Source organism: Oculina patagonica, chromosome 4 (assembly GCF_052425735.1).
Source record: "Oculina patagonica isolate OP01 chromosome 4, crgOcupat, whole genome shotgun sequence".
Taxonomy (NCBI): domain Eukaryota; kingdom Metazoa; phylum Cnidaria; class Anthozoa; order Scleractinia; family Oculinidae; genus Oculina; species Oculina patagonica.
In genome coordinates, this window is record NC_135761.1 from 21,187,239 (window position 1) to 21,209,523 (window position 22,285).

General features: G+C 39.6%; 1 protein-coding gene across 1 annotated transcript; it reads right to left on the bottom strand.

The window, feature by feature from the left end:
- Positions 1-740: 740 nt before the first annotated feature.
- LOC144651926 (collagen triple helix repeat-containing protein 1-like) lies at positions 741-10,891 on the bottom strand. Its single transcript, XM_078511998.1, has 5 exons — positions 10,837-10,891; positions 10,691-10,736; positions 1,757-1,846; positions 1,473-1,676; positions 741-1,199 (listed from the first exon to the last, which is right to left on the bottom strand). The coding sequence occupies exons 3-5, from the start codon at positions 1,832-1,834 to the stop codon at positions 849-851; spliced, it is 633 nt and encodes a 210-aa protein (XP_078368124.1). The 5' UTR covers positions 1,835-1,846; positions 10,691-10,736; positions 10,837-10,891; the 3' UTR covers positions 741-848.
- Between the last annotated feature and the right edge of the window lie 11,394 nt (positions 10,892-22,285).

Genomic DNA, 22,285 nt, shown 5'->3' on the forward strand with positions numbered 1-22,285 from the left:
TTTTCTCAAATTAATAATTGTAAATCTAATGCCCCTGTCTGACATATCCGTTGAAAGGTATTTTTTTGACAGGTGCATTTCATAACTAAACCACAACAAATAATGAGGAATTTTTAGCTTTCGTGGAAATGGGTTTAAATCGTAGAAAGAAAAAAGGTTAAAGGTGACTTGCTCTTGCTCAAATAAGATTTCATGCATACCATATACGTATTAGGAACGATTGTTTTAAAGGCTGTGTGGTGACGAGGTCAACCAACTCATCATTTATACGGGTAGGTTTTTAAACCAGATCTTTCCAGGTTCTTTTTGTTCCAAAAGTTCAAATAAATAGACCTGAAATTGACCAATTTATGGCATAATGTCCAAGTGACACCCGGCCATCGTAATGTTGATGTTGGTATATTTAAAAGCCTAAAACTGTTACGAAAAAAAAAGTAAAACGCGCCGTGTGCAAACTCAGATCGTCAGGGATACGCCCCCTTCTCCCAAGGGTTAAAGTCCTCTTGACCTCGATAAGAATACGTCAGTAGCTAGGAAACCGCGCTTTTCTGTTTTCTGAGAAGTGCCCTCCAGAAAGCGTGCCAGTACAACTAACGTTGTCAGGTTACGTCTCATTGCTCAGCAACACCCTTAACGAAAACCTCTTGATTGAATTTTGTTCGATTGAACTGTATTCCGTGAGTGTGTTTTGATTAACTTTCATTCCGCCACTAGTCCCCAAAGAGATAAAAAAACAGATATACTTTTTCAAGTTTTATTAAGACCAGACTGGAGAAAAATAATTACAGTGGTGAAAAGACTGCATTGTCATCATAATCTGGTCATCTCGATGATTTGTGTCAAATCATTTACTGCTGCGGAGCGGGTACTTCTTCAACCACAATCCGGGACACTGAGTTCCAGCCAGAGGCGGCGTCTGCATTACCATAGCTTTTGCAGTTTCCCACGTTGAACCCCACACGCACTCGTCCCTTTGGGATGTTTTCACAGTACCCTTCAATATGGCGGACTCGTAGCGGCTGTTCACCACTTACTTGCATGTAAACAATTCCGTCAATAGGCATCGGACCACTACACTCAGCGCCATTAAAGGTAAAGAACCAACGCTTGCAACAACTCGTGCAACCGTATACGCGAAGAGCTCCAGAGTAGAACACGTGCAGAGCCGTGCTGTCGTGCACCTTTTTAAAAAGACAATCCTAAAGAAAAAGAATCGGGGATAATTAGCCTGGATTTTTAGGTGCCAGTGTCTTTTTTCACTATCTAAAAAATCTAGCTGACTCTTTTTAAAGCTCGTCAGCAACAAGCACCTACTAAAATAAGAGATAGAATTTTTACAAATTTACCTCTTTATTTTTTTTACAATCTGGCTGGTAACGTATTCGGTTTTACTTCTGCATGAGTGTACCTTTGACATCGTTCACGTAGGAGTGTTTTTAAAATCTTCGCGCTGTCCTGTCTGATTCCTTTACCTTTAATAATCCATTATCTTGTCCATCCCCGCTTCTCCAAACACACTGCTTCCAGTTGGAAGAGGCCTGGGTACCTCCCTTTTCACCTTTCAGCCCAGTCTCCCCTTTTTCTCCTTTGTCGCCCTTCGCTCCATCACGACCGTAAGGGCCTGGTAACCCAGGACTTCCGGGAATGCCAGGATGACCGTTTACCGCTGGGCAAGCCTGGAAACGAGAAAGGCAAGAAATAATTGAGAAAGAGGATCAAAACGGGAAAGGGATCATTTTTCACAAAGTCACCGAACCTTCTGAGTCGAGTTGGCCGCAGTAAATAAAATGCCAGTGGTGAATAACGTCAGCACAATCAAGAATTTAGTCTTCATTGTCCACAAATCCTGCCGAGAATAAACAAAGAAAACAGTTTAACCACAAAAACCGGCACAAATCGTGAAAAAGTTGCAAGCTCTTTACTAGCTTTCTGTTGATCCTTTGGCTAGGAAAGGAATAGTATTGCTCTTATTTTCACTCCATTCAGAGATAGCATTTTTCTTGTATTACCGAAATTTGTCTTGTAGCTAGTTATCGTTTCTTTTGCTCTCTGATTGATTATAGCTCGTGGGGAAAGTGGGTGCTCCGGAGGTTTTCGTTCTTTGTGTACTGAGATTCTTGACAGGGCTTCTTGTTAACCCATTGACCGCTAAACCCACCATATGCATGGTCCTTGTACCACCAATAGAACTTGTTCTGCGTGATCAGTTGATAAAGTAGGAAATATAGATTACTTCATGGAAAGTGCGCGCGTACGGTGTTTACGCACGAGTTGTTGACGTATCAGAAATCGAACGAGTGAGCGGAGCGAACGAGTGAGATTTCTGATACAAAACAACGAGTGCGTAAACACCGTACAAAGCACTTTCCATGCTGTAATTTGTTTATTTTATAAATACAGAGATTTTTCAACGCTGAACTGTTTTTTTTTATTGTTATAATACCCTGGTACAAGCACACAAAATGAAAGTACGCTAATTTACAAAATGATAATAACAACAAAATCGTTGAAAAAAGACATTTCATGAGATTATTCTCGTGTCTTAAAATTGTTCTAATTGGATAAGAAATCGAATATCAAGAGTTTTTTACTTAACAAGTACAAAAATGAAATACAGAAATAAGAACTAAGAATATGTAACCGTGCTATTGCAAGGGAGGGCTATCTTCATCCGAAGAATCTAAAATACGTTTAACACGCTTGAAGGTGTGCTTTCTTGTTGCTGAGTACGCATTAGGCGACTGACTTACTGTGTTTATAGAAATGTTAAAGTGTCCTCCATGAAACACGGCTCCGCTAAATACACTTGCTCCAGGCAATGTTGGACTGCTTGACGACTGAAAACTACAAGACAGAGTTTCAGCTTCACTCTCTGTAGCCAATGCTCGATGAACTTTTGCAGAAGATTCAGTCGAGGTCGCACTCAGTATCCTTGACATGTTTTTTTGCTGTTGTTGGGAAATGTGGCTATAATTGTTAATGCTTTGGGCATTTTTGTGGCCTGAGAGCTGCATAATGTGACTGGGAGGTATGTCGCTGTCGTTTAGTTTTTGTACCATGCGTTTTCGAGCGCTGTGATTAGTCAGTCGTTTACTTGAAAGGCCTCGTTTTTCCGCCATGGTTTTCATCAGACTATTCAATTTGTTCTGACCCATTGCACTTGATTTAAACCACAGTTTTTTCGACGAAGGACTTTTTGTGTAATTTATTCCGAGATAGAATGGCGCATCAGGTTTATTCATCGCGTCAGGTCTCTTTTCGGAATAAATTTTGTAAACGGCAACTGGATCGGTGAGGGTAAAAGGAGGAATGAGTTTGCGGAATGGCATGTGGCATGAGTTGCGGAATGGCATAATTATGCGGAATGTTATTTACGCGGAATGATTCATTGACATAAATTATACTAAAAAGCGCGCCAAATTTTAAAAGAGAAGCCGCCTTGTTAAATACTGCTGGCTCAAACAATCAAGGACTGAGCAGTATGGACGAGGAAACTTCCATAGAACATCGTTGTAAAGATTATTTCACCGTTCAAATCACCGATTTACGCCGAACAGAAGCAGAGAAATTATTTTCGCTATTTGCCGTGACGCTTCCGAGGACTTGAATTATCGACTAGCTGTGTGTGAGTAGTTCTGTTATTAAACATGAATGAAAACTCTCGTCTATTTGCCTCAAAATACAGAACGATATTCGTTCTAAAGCTACGTACTTCAAGGCAAGACACACAACTGTCAAGTTCAACCCATTTGAAGACAAGTTTTTAAACAGACAACGCATTTAAATATAAAATGAAAGCGAGTGACGTGTTGTTAGTCGCCCGCGAAATAATGTGTGACCGTGTCACTGCCTTGTTCCGTTTCTTTTTAAATCAAAACTTGCTAGGGGTGGGAAAAAGCTAGTGGTTTCATTGAAGACAGCTACTTTTGGTATATTTCTAGCTTTTTATTACAGCAATGAAAAGATCGTGACACGGCTTCTCCGCTGGTGTGACACTATTTACACCGCAGTGGATTTTATCGATGTGCGTCTCGTGATCTTTGCGGTAAAATAAAATGTATGTTTAGCGAATGATTTTCTTTTCCTAAGAGTAAGCCAAGTATTCACAACAAGTAGGCAGTAATAATTACTCGCCGGATTCCTTATCTGCCTTATCGGTAAACCTGCAATGCGAGCTAGATTTGAAATACGATAGCTTGTTTTACCGTGCAGTGACTATAGTCACTATATGAAAGTTTCGCTCTACTCGATCGGCGGTCGGTTGCCGCTTTTTTAAGTTAATGTTCAAGTCTTCCACTGAGTTTATATAGTCTTCGTAATGGGAGGCGAAAAGCTAGTCTCCTTCGCAGCCCGGCACTCGAGCCTAACCGGGAGCGTTGCGTCATTTCAGCCCGAGCGGCTGCGAAAGAGACTAACGAAAAGCAGGGCTAGTAGACTTCTAATGAAACAAATATGCCGTAGTGTTCATAATCTCTCTGCTTTGTACCCTCTACTTACTGAGGCTGAGATGATATCCGCCAAAACTGGACTTTCTGTCTCGATGTTTTGTTTAACTTATACAGTATTAATAACCGCTACATGAATATTAATACAAAGATGTAATGTATCCGAGGCATTTTTCGGTTTGTAGTATAAAGATCTACGGTCGGATGCTTTTCCGTCGCTGTTTTTATATTTTGACTAAAAGCGATAAACCATCCACAGAATGGGAAATCCTTAGCATTGGGGAAACACTGGCCGCCGAAATATTTTTCGTAGAATCCGTGGCGGTGAGAACGCTATCTTCAATCGATTGTCATCATTAAGCCCGCAGTATTTAATAAAGCGTCTGCTCTTTAAAAAGTGGCGCGCTCTTCAGTAAAATTTATGTCAATGAGTCATCCCGCGTAAATTACATTCCGCATAATTATGCCATTCCGCAAGTCATGCCACATGCCATTCCGCAAACTCATTCCGCCTCTTACCCTCACCGCAACTGGATCTCTTTCAGCGGTGAGGGTAAAGGGCGGAATGAGTTTGCGGAATGGCATGTGGCATGACTTGCGGAATGGCATAATTATGCGGAATGTAATTTACGCGGGATGACTCATTGACATAAATTTTACTGAAGAGCGCGCCACTTTTTAAAGAGCAGACGCTTTATTAAATACTGCGGGCTTAATGATGACAATCGATTGAAGATAGCGTTCTCACCGCCACGGATTCTACGAAAAATATTTCGGCGGCCAGTGTTTCCCCAATGCTAAGGATTTCCCATTCTGTGGATGGTTTATCGCTTTTAGTCAAAATATAAAAACAGCGACGGAAAAGCATCCGACCGTAGATCTTTATACTACAAACCGAAAAATGCCTCGGATACATTACATCTTTGTATTAATATTCATGTAGCGGTTATTAATACTGTATAAGTTAAACAAAACATCGAGACAGAAAGTCCAGTTTTGGCGGATATCATCTCAGCCTCAGTAAGTAGAGGGTACAAAGCAGAGAGATTATGAACACTACGGCATATTTGTTTCATTAGAAGTCTACTAGCCCTGCTTTTCGTTAGTCTCTTTCGCAGCCGCTCGGGCTGAAATGACGCAACGCTCCCGGTTAGGCTCGAGTGCCGGGCTGCGAAGGAGACTAGCTTTTCGCCTCCCATTACGAAGACTATATAAACTCAGTGGAAGACTTGAACATTAACTTAAAAAAGCGGCAACCGACCGCCGATCGAGTAGAGCGAAACTTTCATATAGTGACTATAGTCACTGCACGGTAAAACAAGCTATCGTATTTCAAATCTAGCTCGCATTGCAGGTTTACCGATAAGGCAGATAAGGAATCCGGCGAGTAATTATTACTGCCTACTTGTTGTGAATACTTGGCTTACTCTTAGGAAAAGAAAATCATTCGCTAAACATACATTTTATTTTACCGCAAAGATCACGAGACGCACATCGATAAAATCCACTGCGGTGTAAATAGTGTCACACCAGCGGAGAAGCCGTGTCACGATCTTTTCATTGCTGTAATAAAAAGCTAGAAATATACCAAAAGTAGCTGTCTTCAATGAAACCACTAGCTTTTTCCCACCCCTAGCAAGTTTTGATTTAAAAAGAAACGGAACAAGGCAGTGACACGGTCACACATTATTTCGCGGGCGACTAACAACACGTCACTCGCTTTCATTTTATATTTAAATGCGTTGTCTGTTTAAAAACTTGTCTTCAAATGGGTTGAACTTGACAGTTGTGTGTCTTGCCTTGAAGTACGTAGCTTTAGAACGAATATCGTTCTGTATTTTGAGGCAAATAGACGAGAGTTTTCATTCATGTTTAATAACAGAACTACTCACACACAGCTAGTCGATAATTCAAGTCCTCGGAAGCGTCACGGCAAATAGCGAAAATAATTTCTCTGCTTCTGTTCGGCGTAAATCGGTGATTTGAACGGTGAAATAATCTTTACAACGATGTTCTATGGAAGTTTCCTCGTCCATACTGCTCAGTCCTTGATTGTTTGAGCCAGCAGTATTTAACAAGGCGGCTTCTCTTTTAAAATTTGGCGCGCTTTTTAGTATAATTTATGTCAATGAATCATTCCGCGTAAATAACATTCCGCATAATTATGCCATTCCGCAACTCATGCCACATGCCATTCCGCAAACTCATTCCTCCTTTTACCCTCACCGCTCTTTCAGGTGGACCGTTTGGTGCTGCGAAAGCCTTCGGTTTAACAGCTCTGACATTTCGAGGTTCAGCTCCCGTTCTAGTTTTCGTTTGACGTTCAAAATACTCTAGGTATTCAGTTCCGTCGGCTTCTATGTGAAGTTCCACGTCGCCCCAAGTCATCTGCCGATGTTCTCAGATGTTCTTCACAGCCTCTCAAACCAAAATGCACTGAATTGAAAAGCCAGACTGTGTTTAGCAAAGCTTCGGCATTTGAGATTCCCAGTAAATTCTTTTCGAAAAGAATGTTTTCCTCCACATCAGTCAAAGCTTCGGCTGCGTTGGGTTTGTTCCCTTTGCCTTCTTTTTTCAGTTGTTTGCTGCGAGCTTCCAGACATTTTCTTGCTTGATCAAACACAGTGTCTCCGATAATACTCGCTGAGTATTTGCGTTCTCTTAAATACCGGTTAAAACTTGAGAACAACCCTCGAAGGCTCGATGGTTCATAGTCTTGGCCATCTTTTCTTTTCACACTAAGAAAGTTGGATGTCTTCAATTTTTCTTTGTTCGTTTTTCTCCAGCAGAAATGTAGAATAAAAAAATTGAACTGCAACCAGGATGAGACATATTAAAAGTGTAAAATAGCGTTCTCTGGTTTAAAAAGTTAAAAAATATGAGCTTTCGGCTATTTTACTATAGCCTTTGACGAATGTAAAAAAGATAAAGCGCGTGGTTGGAAATATATACAAGGGAGGGTGTGAAAATAATTAAAAACTAAAATACAATAGAAGTGTAAAAAGCTAAAAAAGGACAAAAACAGACAAATTAAGAATTACAATAAGATAGAATATTGTCTTGGTAACGGTTTGGAGTTATTGTCTGCGCCGATAGTTTTGGCAGTGTGCCAAGATTCTAGAGTTCTTCGAATCCGGTAATTGCCTTTGTCTATCACGGTAGCGCCATCAAAGTCAACTGAGTGATTATTTTGCCAAGCATGGTTAGCAACGTTCGAGCCTCTCGTATAGTTTTTAAGATTTCGTTGATGTTCCTTTCTTCGGGTTTTAAAACATCTGCCCGTTTCTCCTACGTAACTCCAACAGCAGTCAGCGCACGGAATTTTGTAAACAACATTACATTGGAGATCCAGGGGCTGCCTGAATTTAGGAGAAGGGAATTCTTGTTGCAGGGTTTTAGCTGGTTTGCTTACTACACGGATGTCATTTTTACGAAGTAACCTGGTGAGAGGTTCAGTCAATCCGCGGATATAGGGAAGACATGCGAAACCCAGGGATGTGTCAGATGGATCGGCCCATTTGAAGAACATGGACACCAATTCTTCTGGGGGAGGAGTTGTCGGGGCTGACTTCTTTTTTAATATGTTGGAAATAACTGTTGGTGGGTAGCCGTTGGCTTTCAATGCTTCCGTAACGTGACTAGTCTCGCGTGCTTTACCTTCACAAGTGCTAGGTAGGTTGGCTGCACGGAATAGGAGGGTCGAGGCCGTGCTGACTTTATGTTTTATTTCATGATGAGAAGAATAATCCAGATATCTATCTGTATGTGTCGGCTTCCGGTAAACGTCGATGACAATAACACCATTTTTCCTGGAAACCAAGGTGTCCAAGAAAGAGATTTGGCCATTGTTTTCTTCTTCAATAGTAAAAGCGATTTTTGAGTCAATGGAATTTAAAGTGTCATGAAAGGAGGGGACAGCGTCTTTCTTAATGATGACGAAGCTATCGTCAACATATCTTTTCCAAATCCTAGGTGCAATTGTAGAGGTATTGATGGCTAATTCTTCTACCACCTCCATGCAAAGATTAGCGACAATAGGGCTTACAGGGCTGCCCATAGCACAACCGTGAACCTGCTTATATACACAGTTATTGTAGACAAAATAGTTATTGGAGAGAGTTGTAGACAAAATAGTTATTGGAGAGAGTGAAATCCAATAAAGAGATGATGTCGTCGGTGGTCAGGCTTGTTCTAGATTGTAAAGTACTGTCATAGTTCAGCTTGTCGCGAATGTAATCACACGCTTTGTGGACAGGAATAGCTGTGAATAGCGACACCACGTCGAATGACACCATCACTTCGTCGTCGGAAATTTCCATATTGGCTATTTCTTTGGCAAATTGTGAAGAGTTGAGGACAGAATAGCCATTGTGGTTCTGAATCGGCGATAGGATATCAGAAAGAAACTTGGATGTGTTGTAAAGGGCAGACCCGATGCTCGATACAATCGGTCGAAGAGGGAATCCTGGTTTATGGTGTTTAATGGAACCCCGGATGGCAGGCGGAGAACCGTCGGTAGAACGGAGTTTCTGATAGACTGTTTCGTCTATCTTGTTTTGTCGTTTGAGATCGAGGAGTCTAAATTCAGGCAGCCCCTGGATCTCCAATGTAATGTTGTTTACAAAATTCCGTGCGCTGACTGCTGTTGGAGTTACGTAGGAGAAACGGGCAGATGTTTTAAAACCCGAAGAAAGGAACATCAACGAAATCTTAAAAACTATACGAGAGGCTCGAACGTTGCTAACCATGCTTGGCAAAATAATCACTCAGTTGACTTTGATGGCGCTACCGTGATAGACAAAGGCAATTACCGGATTCGAAGAACTCTAGAATCTTGGCACACTGCCAAAACTATCGGCGCAGACAATAACTCCAAACCGTTACCAAGACAATATTCTATCTTATTGTAATTCTTAATTTGTCTGTTTTTGTCCTTTTTTAGCTTTTTACACTTCTATTGTATTTTAGTTTTTAATTATTTTCACACCCTCCCTTGTATATATTTCCAACCACGCGCTTTATCTTTTTTACATTCGTCAAAGGCTATAGTAAAATAGCCGAAAGCTCATATTTTTTAACTTTTTAAACCAGAGAACGCTATTTTACACTTTTAATAAGAAATGTAGAAAGCAGATTCACATCCCGCTGCGTTTTCGCTCGAGTGTTTTTGTTTTCCTGCTCTGTAATATATTCTTCGATGGGTTTACTTAATGGTTTAAACCTACTGCCAGAAGATTCAGCCATAGTTGTTAATAAGAACGTTTTAAACCGTCCACAAATGTACTGCGAAAGGCCAAAAACTTTCAAGCAGTGAAAAAGCTAGCGCCATCGACAAAGCTACCACGTTCGCTCCACGTTCATTGAAAATGTTGATGCGTTTTGACAGCCGCTTTCTGATTGGACGAAACGGGTTTCTCACGTGTGAGAAAGTCGTTTCGCCGTTGTCATTGGCTGCGAGAATTTCCGAACCGTGTTTTCAACAGATCAATTCTAACTGTAAATCTCAGTATGTATGAAATAAAATGTCTTACAAAGCATTCTAAACGGGCATGAAGGGATAAGTTGACCAGAGATGCACGCATTTTAAAAACCTACAAGCGTTTGTACTCTGAAAATCAAAAAAATCTTGCCATTCACAAGTCGTATAAAATTTCCACTCTCCCCGACGTTAATGCGAACTTTTCCAGCGCGCACAAAGGCGACTGAAAGGCCAACAAAACCACGGAAGAAACAGAAAGAAAAAGAAAGCAAAGAACGCCAAATAAAAGTAAATAAATCAGAGTGTCAAATAAAAGTCTGGTCCATTTTTTTCTCGTTCGAATTTTGATTTATATGCATACCCCCAAACGAAATGGTAAAGTACTTGCCTCGAAGTGAAAAGCAATGTTAGTTTCAAGTTCAAATGAGGGTTTTGAGAGTTTGTCGGCAATCCCTTTAGATAAAGGCCAGAATTAGGCATCTGTTCCTTTGAATTGTTCTTTTTTGGAAAAATTCATCGGTTAAACGAGAGGTTTATAGGCTTCGCGTAATGATGTAATATTCAGAGTTGGATGCGATTTCATTGCATCTCATCAAAAGTATCGAGAAGGCCAAAAATATTATCAACAAGTCAAAAAAGAATTACTTCCACAATGATCAGCCAATTTGAGGTCGGGCAGTTTGCTTTTTCGTTTACCTGCATTTGAATTTATTTTTCAATACCGAAACAGCCACAACAACACTGTTAAACAAATCACTTAACATACCTTTCAAGTAACGCAACACTCGGGATGTCTGAGAGGAAACAAAAAGCTAGACGGAAGAATATAAAAGAAAATAAAGTGTTAGAATTTAGCAGAAAGCCGAGGAAAAAATATTAACACAACTACAAAGTTTCTTCTTCAACACTTTCTTGTCGCGATTGCCGTTAAAAAATGAAATGAGAAAATAATTTTTCCTAGTTTGTTTAATGAACTTCTCGTCAGAACGAGTTCGTGTAACAAAAGATATTTAATTATAATTTTCATTCTAACACGAACTGTGATTGGCTAAAACAGTTTGTTTAGTCGTCGATTTGCCCAATAGGATAAAGCCTTCCATTCGCAACTTGTTTGCCACGTTTTGTTTCCCTACTTGCTATAGCAATATCGATGGAATTTCACCGGAACAAACCAAACGAATATAGGCTTCATAATTCTTCTCGTAGAAAGTTTAGCTGTGAATACACCGATTTTTTAGCTGATTTTTTTGCTTGTTTTGATTGGTAGACGGTGAGAACAAGAAAGATTTTTAAATCAGAGTGTTGTGCGATGATAGTTTAATTTGAAACCGGCAGCAAAGCTGTACTTTTACATGTCAACCTTAATATAATACCTTGTTTTTTCACACAATAGGCTGATAATTTCTGCTTGCCAGTGCACTCATCAATAATCATGGTTTCCGCACTCGTGCAAGTCATTTAGTCGATTTTGCGAGACATGAATATTTATTTCTGGGTGACTGAGTTTCTTTGAAAATAACTAAAATGGCTCGTCGAGCAGAACAGTGTGTGTTAGTATGATATTTTTTTAAATTCGAAATGACGGGACAACTTGGTGAGAAATGCAGTACTCTCTCAGTATTAGGGTGAGAGCTATGGTGAATTAAAACGCGTGTCATCCTTAGAAAGTTGGTTTCACAGCGAAAGACGAAACAATGAATAACTAGAAAATGACATCGAATATGTATAATCACAAATTCTCGGCTAAGAACTTTTCTATTATTTTTTTTATTGTACTGATGGTGAGATTGGTTTTCTTTTATTACTGGCAATTGTAAATTTTTCCCGGAATTTCGACAGGATACAAGAAATAAACAACGCAAAGTTTAATGAAATTTATTCAAAAGTACTTTATATGTTTATCAGTCACTTTGTTTTAAAAGCCCTTAGGCGAATGGCTTTTTTTCTCAAATTAATAATTGCAAATCTAATGCCTGCCCATATGTAGCAATATTTAATCCTTGTTTATTTACATTAAATTTAAACTTACTTTCCTTTAAATTTAAACTACATGTCCAAAATTTATTTCAATTTAAACCAAATTCCTGTTTAAACTCAATATATTTGATTTAATACTGTAGTGAAATCTATTCAATCCTAATTTGAATTATCGTTTAAACTTTTTACATTTTAATTTAATCTTTTTTTAATTTAAATTTAAACTTTTAGAATATTTCTTTAAACTGATAAAATTTGATTTAATCCTTGTTTTTTTTTTCATTTCAATTTAAACTTTTGAAATTTTATGTAAACTTTCGAATGATTCTATTTAATCTTCCTGGGGCGAGCTCGGCCACTGGCGGCCATTTTGTTTTGTTTTGGCGCGCTTTAGATTTATCGTCGATCGTCAGTAAATATGGACGAAAGCACCAAAGGAAGAATGTCCAATTTACTGAGCGAAGCATCCAGGCTTTTGTCTTCGTCCTCCAGCTCTGCTGCTACGAACCCTGCTGTGAATTTGAGTCGTACCGCAGGCGACGATCAGTGAAACTCTCAAGCGTGCTCAGGGAATCGACTGTGGACTACGGACTGCGGACTACGGACTGGGTATAAAACACGGACTGAAGTATAAAATACGGACTCAAAGTACGGACTTAGTATAAAATACGGACGACGGTATAAAATGCGGACTAAGCGTATAAAATGCGTCTAAAAGCGAACCACGGCTAGAAATAACGAGATCTCTTCAAGGATGTATACTTGACAAAAAATTATTATTGTTCGCGCCAAAACGGCTTATGTAACCTTTGTAATCGTTGTCGACTCGTATTGCGCTGTTGTACACGGACTACGGTATAAAAATTAATGCGGACTAAGCATGCAAAATGCTTACAAACGTGGCCTGATTTTAAAAATAACTAGAAGCAAGGCTGTAGTCATCAAAGTTGTCTCACCTCAATAAAGTTAGCCTTTTTCCTGCAGAAAGCCTGCTCGTAGCTTACGGCAAAGTACTGTCAAAACACCTTTAAATTCCTCCATTTGTGAGGAACTTAAAATTTGTTTTTGTTTCCTTCGCTTTTGTCTTCGATTCTTGGATCGGGTTGCAGTAGAGGCTCGACTCAAAACTTTATATAATGTCGATTTCATTACAGATAACTCGAACCTCCTGCTAAACTCGAATCTTCTCCGATTTTTTTTCAGTCTAATAATTTATTACCCTCGCTAACTCGCACTCCCGACATCTCAAACCTTTTTTGATCTCCCTTTATGATTCGAGTTACGGTTATTTTAATACCGTTATTTTTTTACCGTTTTTTTACCGTTATTATAAAAACTGTCTGGCCAGCCTCAAGTAACCTGCGTTCAGGACTTTTTTTTTCCTTGCAAAGACGAAAGAGGGAAAAAAGACGGCAGGCACGTGAGAATTTGACAAACAACCTTAATTTGCATGACAGGCGTTTTTTCCCCGTATGCAAATGAGGCCCGATTTACGTTTTTAATTTCTGTGTAAGCTCTGCTGTAAGCCGGCTTACAGGCTTACACGATTAATTTATCACCTGTGCCAAGATTACGTGATGTAAAAAAGTAAATTGGTAGCTTTCTTACTTGAGGATAGGTTAAGGATCCGTATGTTGCCATGGCAACCAATTTCTTCATGCCCATTTTCCCCCAAAAATCCTTAATTTGGATTCTTATTTTAGCCCCAAATGGAATGACAGGCTTACAGGCTTACAGGCTAACAGGCTTACAGGCTTAAATGTCTACAGAGCTACAGAGTTACAGGCTTACAGAGTTACATCCTTACAAGGTTATAGGCTTACAGGCTTACAGACTTACAGGCTTACAGGCTTACGAGGTTACAGGTTACAGACTAACAGGGTTTCAAGGTTTCAGGCTTACAGGCTTACAGAGTTACAGAGTTACAGGCTTACAGAGTTACAGGCTTACAGAGTTACAGAGTTACAGGCTTACAGAGCTACAGGCTTTCAGGTTTAAAGAGTTACAGGCTTACAGGCTTACAGAGTTACAGGCTTACAGGCTAACAGGCTTACAGGCATACATGCTTACAGAGTTACAGGCTTACATAGTTACAGGCTTACATAGTTACAGGGCTACAAGCTTACAGGGTTAACAAACGGGTGCTCAGTGTAGTTAAAACAAATTTCTAAAATTTAACTGGACATTGTTGAATCTAACGAAAGAACTCATATGCAAGGTGACCCTTCTGGGAGGAATGACAAAACGGCACGGAATATTGTAAACACGGAATAGTGAAACAGTAAAAAAAGCAAATAAACAAAACAAAGTGCTTTGTAAGGTATTTACGCACTCTTTGGAAGCAGCCCTGGGTGAGCTTTCTGAAATCATGCTCACTTCTGAATGTAATGTTTCTGTTTCAGGAATATGATTTTTTCCATTAAATTGACATACCATGTTAAAATAATCCAACAATATGCTAAGTGGATTACCCAGATTACTTGCAATATGGCGCAATGATTCTACTGCATCGTCTGCAAATTTGTTCGTAGAGGTTATCTTCTTTAACCAAACTTTGTTATTCTTCCAATTTATTTTTCTTGTTTTTTTGTTATGTCGACGCCTCGATTTAACCAAAAAGTTTATTTTACATCAATATATGTGTTTAGGGTATTTTGCATTTCGCGTTTTAAAACAGATTTTACATTTCCGCGTTTGAGGATATCCTGTAAGCCTGTATAGTCCGGCGGCTTAGCTCCTGAATTGCGCGGTTTTTGATACAAGCACCAAACTCTGTAGGAATATAAACATTTACATACTGGTCAGTTCCGGATATGGTGCCAAGTTCCATTTTCATATTTCAGTTAGTTAGCAGAAAATGACATTTTCAGACAAGTGACTCCCGCGAAGTACGTTTTCTCGCTCTTTTCGAAAAGCAATGCACGTTTATTACATGTACAAATAAAATATGTTTAAATAAGGACTGAAGTTGTTTTTTCCTCCCTTTTTATGCTTATAATTTTCTCGGAAAATTTGGCCCTGTACACACTAAACCGGGTAAATTTGAATGAAAACATATTTTTTCTCTCCGGATAGGCCAACCGTCCACACTGAAACGGTCCGCCTTTTTGGTCACCGAAAACGGAGATTTCCAAAAGATCTCCAAAGTGGAGAAATTTTAAAAAATCCGGCCAGGTGATGTAATGTGGGTGGCGAAAACGGAGCTTTTCGAAAACGCTGACTCTGTCAGAACAAAAGGCGTGCGTTGTAAAGCTGCATGCAATGAAGTGTATCGTTTTCAAACTTACTCCGGATTAATGTGGACGGAAAACATTTTATACGGCCGTTTTCAAATTTCTCCGTTTTCAAATTTACCCAGGTTATTGTGGACAGAGCCGTTTGAATGTCGGCCCTAATTTGCAAATAGTCTGCTCATGCTGTTTCTAGACTTTTTCGTAGTTCGCGGTAGGTACGGCGTCGATGTTGTTCTTAATTTTGTGCAGACGACTCGGCGCAGCCACTGAAGAAACTATTATATATATAACGGTCAATTTGCACAGAGAAGTAAGGAAATGGGTTAATTTTTAGATGCGAGACGAACATGTCGATCCCTTAAACTATTGACTGGTTAAAATGTGTTCTTTTCCAGAAGGAACGGAAAACTTTAGAGTCCTACTAATTCGAAACGACACAATTTTTGTGCTGGATAAACAAATTGGTACCACTGGATAAAATCATGGTATCTGCTGATAAAATATGGCAAACAGACAAAAAAAACAAGAAAATCCTCATGAATTTTAATAAATTGTGGTTTCTATGGTAACTGACGTAGGAGGGAGATCAGTGGTTTGTTTGAGTTTTTAAGAAGATGTGTAGTATTTTTGATATACGATGGTAGTGTTTGCACCAGAGGATTGAGATGATAACTGACGAATTTAGAGATTTTTTTAGTAGGATGTCCGTTTGCTGAAACGATAGGTCTTCCAGGATGCCCTTGTTTATGTAGTTTAGGTAATAATTATATTGAAGCGGCCAGGTCTGGGATTGACGGGAGAAAGATATTTATAATTGTTCTTATCTATAGCTTTATCTTTGAGTAGTCCGTCAATATATTTTTGGACTCTCTTATATTTATTTATTTCAAACTCCCTAGCTCCGAACGCTATCCTTGTTACCTTAGATGTCTCCTCGCTTTACACAAACATCCCTACTAATGAAGGTATCAATGCCTGTAGAAAAGCCTTAGAACCAAGATCTCAAAAAGATTTACGCACTGAAGCTATCTGTGACCTGATACGCATTATTCTGAATATGAACAACTTCGAGTTTAACACTGAACGAACATTTCATGCAGCTGCACGATACAGCGATGGGAACAAGAATGGCCCCAGCATTTGCCAACTTATTCATGGGCGATTTTGAAACAAAGGCACCTGATTCGTACGCGGACAAACCTTGTATTTGGTGGAGGTATATTGACGATATTTTTATGATCTGGACATTAGGAGAAGACAAGCTTGATGATTTCATAAAACATCTTAACAATATCCACCACACTATAATATTCACCAGTGAACGCTTGACCACCTCCATTCCGTTTCTCGACGTCAACATTCACCTCAACAATGGAAAAATAGAAACCGACCTATACTCTAAACCTACAGATCAGTAGTTATTGAACATGCACCTCAAGTCATCCATATCATACAAAACGGTCAATTCCTTACAGTCCTTACAGTCTTGCTCTACATCTACGCCGAATCTGTTCCACTGAAAACTTTTTTGAACATCGCGTTAAAGAACTTCAGCAATATCTAGTTAAAAGAGACTACAAACAACGCTTTATTTCAGAACAAATCGACAGAGCACGCCTGGTATCACGGGAAGAGTCTTTGCAGGAACACACTCGCGAAACACGATCTGATAGAGCTCCTTTAGTAATCCAGCACTTCGTAACATTCAGAAAATACCTCACAACAAACAACCTCTTCTTAACTCCTCTTCCAACTGTAAAGAAATCTTCAAAGAAACACCCGTGGTATCTTACCGGCGCTCTCCCAACCTTCGAGATTTACTCGTCCGAGCGAAACTTAAAAGCCCTCACCAATGCAGTCAGCTGCCACCCGGCACCTACCGCTGTAACTCAAATCATGGATGCCTCACTTGCCCCACATCGAACCGAGATAGCAAAACTACATATACCTTCAGCAGTACTAGCGAAGTCAGACAGATTAAATATCACATAACATGCAACTCAACTAACCTTGTATATATGATAGAATGTAAAAGATGTAATAAACAATATGTAGGAGAAACAAAAACTCTTCGGGAACGTTTCACTGAGCACAGGCTGGCCAGCAATAATCCAAGTCACAAAAAAGCAGCCACTGCAGTCCATACTCATTTTAACATGCCAGGTCACTGCACATCAGACATGTCTCTAGTTCCTCTTGAATTGCTACCCACTAAAAGTACTTCTCGTCGCAAAGCAGAGAAGCATATCTCATAGACCGAGGCAAAACTCTTAAACCTAATGGCCTCAATAGACGCTCTGAACAGTGATCTGTTATATCTATAAATCGTTATAAATTATGAAATTTAGTTAAGTTTATTATTACTCTTATTTCATTTTTATTTCATTTTTATTATTATTATTATTATTATTATTATTATTATTATTATTATAATTATTACATTACTTCTCCCCCATCTTTTATATATTATTAGTGCGTTTATTTTCTTTATACGTATATATTACACCCTCGACGCTGTATTTTATGCTTTTTCCTTATATGCCTATCGTGTTACGTATTATCCACCTGTATACTTTAATTCAAATTTTAGGAGCCGTTAAGTTTTATCTCACTCCAGCTCTGGCCCTGTAGAAGACTAGTTGACTAGTCGAAATATCGGCCAAATAAATTGTCCAATACAAGTGTTGTCGTACTAGCCGTGCATTTAAAATTACTATTTGAATTTAGCTGAGACTTTCTGTTTAAATGCCAAACCCCAGGGAAATTGAGGATGCTCAAAACAGTCACTAACTTTCAATAAAATGTTGTAAGAAATTCTATTAAAACATGTAAACCTGAAACCCTGAAAGCTTGTAACCCTGTAGACCTGTAACCCTGTAAGCCTGTAACTCTGTAACCCTGTAACTCTGTAACTCTGTAAGCCTGTAACTCTGTAAGCCTGTAACCCTGTAACTCTGTAAGCCTGTAACTCTGTAAGCCTGTAAGCCTGTAAGCCTGTAAGCCTGTAACTCTGTAACTCTGTAAGCCTGTAACTCTGTAACCCTGTAACTCTGTAACTCTGTAACTCTGTAAGCCTGTAAGCCTGTAAGCCTGTAACTCTGTAAGCCTGTAAGCCTTTAAGCCTGTAACTCTGTAAGCCTGTAAGCCTGTAAGCCTTTAAGCCTGTAACTCTGTAAGCCTGTAAGCCTGTAAGCCTGTAAGCCTGTAAGCCTGTAACTCTGTAAGTCTTTAAGCCTATAACCTTGTAAGCCTGTAACTCTGTAAGTCTACAAGCCTGTTACTCTGTAAGTCTGTAAGCCAGTAACTCTGTAAGACTGTAAGCCTGTAACTCTGTTACTCTGTAAGCCTGTAAGCCTGTAAGCCTGTAAGCCTGTAAGCCTATAACTCTGTAAGCCTGTAAGCCTATAACCTTGTAAGCCTGTAACTCTGTAAGCCCGTAAGCCTGTAACTCTGTAAGCCTGTAACTCTGTTAGCCTGTAACTCTGTAAGCCTGTAACTCTGTAAGCCTGTAAGCCTGTAAGCCTGTACCCTGTAAGCCTGTTACTCTGTAACTATGTAACCCTGTAAGACTGCAAGCCTGTAACTCTGTAACCCTGTAACTCTGTAAGCCTGTAAGCCTGTAACTCTGTAAGCCTGTAACCCTGTAACTCTGTAAGCCTGTAACTCTGTAAGCCTGTAAGCCTGTAAGCCTGTAACTCTGTAACTCTGTAAGCCTGTAACTCTGTAACCCTGTAACTCTGTAACTCTGTAAGCCTGTAAGCCTGTAAGCCTGTAACTCTGTAAGCCTGTAAGCCTTTAAGCCTGTAACTCTGTAAGCCTGTAAGCCTGTAACTCTGTAAGCCTGTTACTCTGTAACTCTGTAAGTCTTTAAGCCTATAACCTTGTAAGCCTGTAACTCTGTAAGTCTGTAAGCCTGTTACTCTGTAAGTCTGTAAGCCTGTAACTCTGTAAGCCTGTAAGCCTGTAACTCTGTTACTCTGTAAGCCTGTAAGCCTGTAAGCCTGTAACTCTGTAAGCCTGTAAGCCTGTAAGCCCGTAAGCCTGTAACTCTGTAAGCCTGTAACTCTGTAAGCCTGTAACTCTGTAAGCCTGTAACTCTGTTAGCCTGTAACTCTGTAAGCCTGTAACTCTGTAAGCCTGTAAGCCTGTAAGCCTGTAAGCCTGTAAGCCTGTACCCTGTAAGCCTGTTACTCTGTAACTATGTAACCCTGTAAGACTGCAAGCCTGTAACTCTGTAAGCCTGTAACCCTGTAACTCTGTAAGCCTGTAAGCCTGTAACTCTGTAAGCCTGTAAGCTTGTAACTCTGTAAGCCTGTAAGCCTGTAAGCCTGTAAGCCTGTAAGCTTATAAGCCTGTAAGCCTGTAATCCTGTAAGCCTGTAAGCCTGTAAGCCTGTAAGCCTGTAAGCCTGTAAGCCTGTAAGCCTGTAAGCCTGTAAGCCTGTAAGCCTGTAAGCCTGTAAGCCTGTAAGCCTGTAAGCCTGCAGCTGTAACCCTGTAAGCCTGTAATCCTGTAACCCTGTAAGCCTGTAAGCCTTTAAGCCTGTAAGCCTGTAATCCTGTAACCCTGTAAGCCTGTAAGCCTGTAACCTTGTAACCCTGTAAGCCTGTAAACCTGTAAGCCTGTAAGCCTGTAAGCCTGTAACCTGGTAACCCTGTAAGCATGTAAGCCTGTAAGCCTGTAAGCCTGTAAACCTGTAAGCATGTACGCCTGTAAGCCTGTAACTCTGTAAGCCTGTAAGCCTGTAAGCCTGTAAGCCTGTAGGCCTGTAAGCCTGTAATTCCATGTGGGCTAGAATAAGATTTCGAACTAAGGATTTATGGGGGGAATTGGGAAAAGATAAATTGGTTGCCATGGCAACAGACGAATCCCTAACCTAACCTCAGGCAAGAAAGCTACCAATTTACTTTTTTCCATCTCGTAATCTTGGCACAGGTGATAAATTATTCGTGTAAGCCTGTAAGCCGGCTTACAGCAGGGCTTACACAAAAATTAAAAACGTAAATCGTGCCTGGTATACCCGTATGTTTCTCTTCTGCCAGTAGATTTTTTAGCCTGTTCAGTACTTGAAATTTCGTACCTACCTGGTATTTCAGGAGTCTGAGGGGCGTTTAAATAAGCGAATAGCCGAATGGCGAAACGTGACCGTGTGTTAGTGACTTAGTGTAGCGAAAACAAGCAAATTTTGGCAAAATTCGGACGTGTCTGTTGCGTGAATCCAGACGATAATCCCCTCAACATTCGAGTTTGGAACCGGAGTTTTGAATCGCGATATCGAGCTGCTGTTTTAACAAGGAATAATAAATTTCGAGAATGTGAATGACCCCATCTAAAATGCGTTGCATGGGGTCATCCGCACAGTTTTGGCGCGAACAATAATAATTTTTTGTCAAGTATACATCCTTGAAGAGATCTCGTTATTTCTAGCCGTGGTTCGCTTTTAGACGCATTTTATACGCTTAGTCCGCATTTTATACCGTCGTCCGTATTTTATACTAAGTCCGTACTTTGAGTCCGTATTTTATACTTCAGTCCGTGTTTTATACCCAGTCCGTAGTCCGCAGTCCGTAGTCCACAGTCGATTCCCTGAGCACGCTTGAGAGTTTCACTGATCGTCGCCTGCGGTACGACTCAAATTCACAGCAGGGTTCGTAGCAGCAGAGCTGGAGGACGAAGACAAAAGCCTGGATGCTTCGCTCAGTAAATTGGACATTCTTCCTTTGGTGCTTTCGTCCATATTTACTGACGATCGACGATAAATCTAAAGCGCGCCAAAACAAAACAAAATGGCCGCCAGTGGCCGAGCTCGCCCCAGGAAGATTAAATAGAATCATTCGAAAGTTTACATAAAATTTCAAAAGTTTAAATTGAAATGAAAAAAAAAACAAGGATTAAATCAAATTTTATCAGTTTAAAGAAATATTCTAAAAGTTTAAATTTAAATTAAAAAAAGATTAAATTAAAATGTAAAAAGTTTAAACGATAATTCAAATTAGGATTGAATAGATTTCACTACAGTATTAAATCAAATATATTGAGTTTAAACAGGAATTTGGTTTAAATTGAAATAAATTTTGGACATGAAGTTTAAATTTAAAGGAAAGTAAGTTTAAATTTAATGTAAATAAACAAGGATTAAATATTGCCACATATGGGCAGGCATACCCTGTCTGACATATCCGTTGAAAGGTATTTTTTTGACAAGTGCATTTCATAACTAAACCACAACAAATAATGAGGAATTTTTAGCTTTCGTGGAAATGGGTTTAAATCGTAGAAAGAAAAAAGGTTAAAGGTGTCTTGCTCTTGCTCAGATAAGATTTCATGCATACCATATACGTATTAGGAACGATTGTTTTAAAGGCTGTGTGGTGACGAGGTCAACCAACTCATCATTTATACGGGTAGGTTTTTAAACCAGATCTTTCCAGGTTCTTTTTGTTCCAAAAGTTCAAATAAATAGACCTGAAATTGACCAATTTATGGCATAATGTCCAAGTGACACTCGGCCATCGTAATGTTGATATTTAAAAAATATTTAAAAGCCGAAAAAAAAGTAAAACGCGCCGTGTGCAAACTCAGACTGTCCAAGATTCAGCTCGTCAGGGATACGCCCCCTTCTCCCAAGGGTTAAAGTCCTCTTGACCTCGATAAGAATACGTCAGTAGCTAGGAAACCACGCTTGAGTTTGCTGTGCATCCAGGGCGCCCTGGTGCATCGTAAGGTGAAAATCAACAGCCAGAATATCTTGGTAGTGATTTTTTCCGTCAACTTCTTTTTTTCGCCCTAGCACTCGATTGTTTAGCAAATAACGTACTGTTTAACATTGAAGTGCCCTTCAGAAAGCGTGCCAGTACAACTAACGTTGTCAGGTTACGTCACATTGCTTAGCAACACCCTTAGCGAAAACCTCGGGCTCAGTTTTTTCTCGGAGACGATACCTATTCCGTTCGATTGAACTGTATTCCGTAAGTGTGTGTTGATAAACACACACTTACACACTAGTCCCCAAAGTGATAAAAATAAAAAAAAAACAGATATACTTTTTCAAGTTTTATTAAGACCAGACTGGAGAAAATCAATTACAGTGGCAAAAGACAGCATTGTCATCATGCAGAAGTCTGTATCACTAGCTATGTAATCTGGTCTTT

Coding starts and splice junctions, on each gene's coding strand:
- LOC144651926 (XM_078511998.1), bottom strand. CDS start 1,834: ATGAAGACTAAATTCTTGATTGTGCTGACGTTATTCACCACTGGCATT. Junction 1,677..1,756: donor CGGCCAACTCGACTCAGAAG/GTTCGGTGACTT, acceptor TCTCGTTTCCAG/GCTTGCCCAGCGGTAAACGG. Junction 1,200..1,472: donor AAGATAATGGATTATTAAAG/GTAAAGGAATCA, acceptor CTTTTTCTTTAG/GATTGTCTTTTTAAAAAGGT.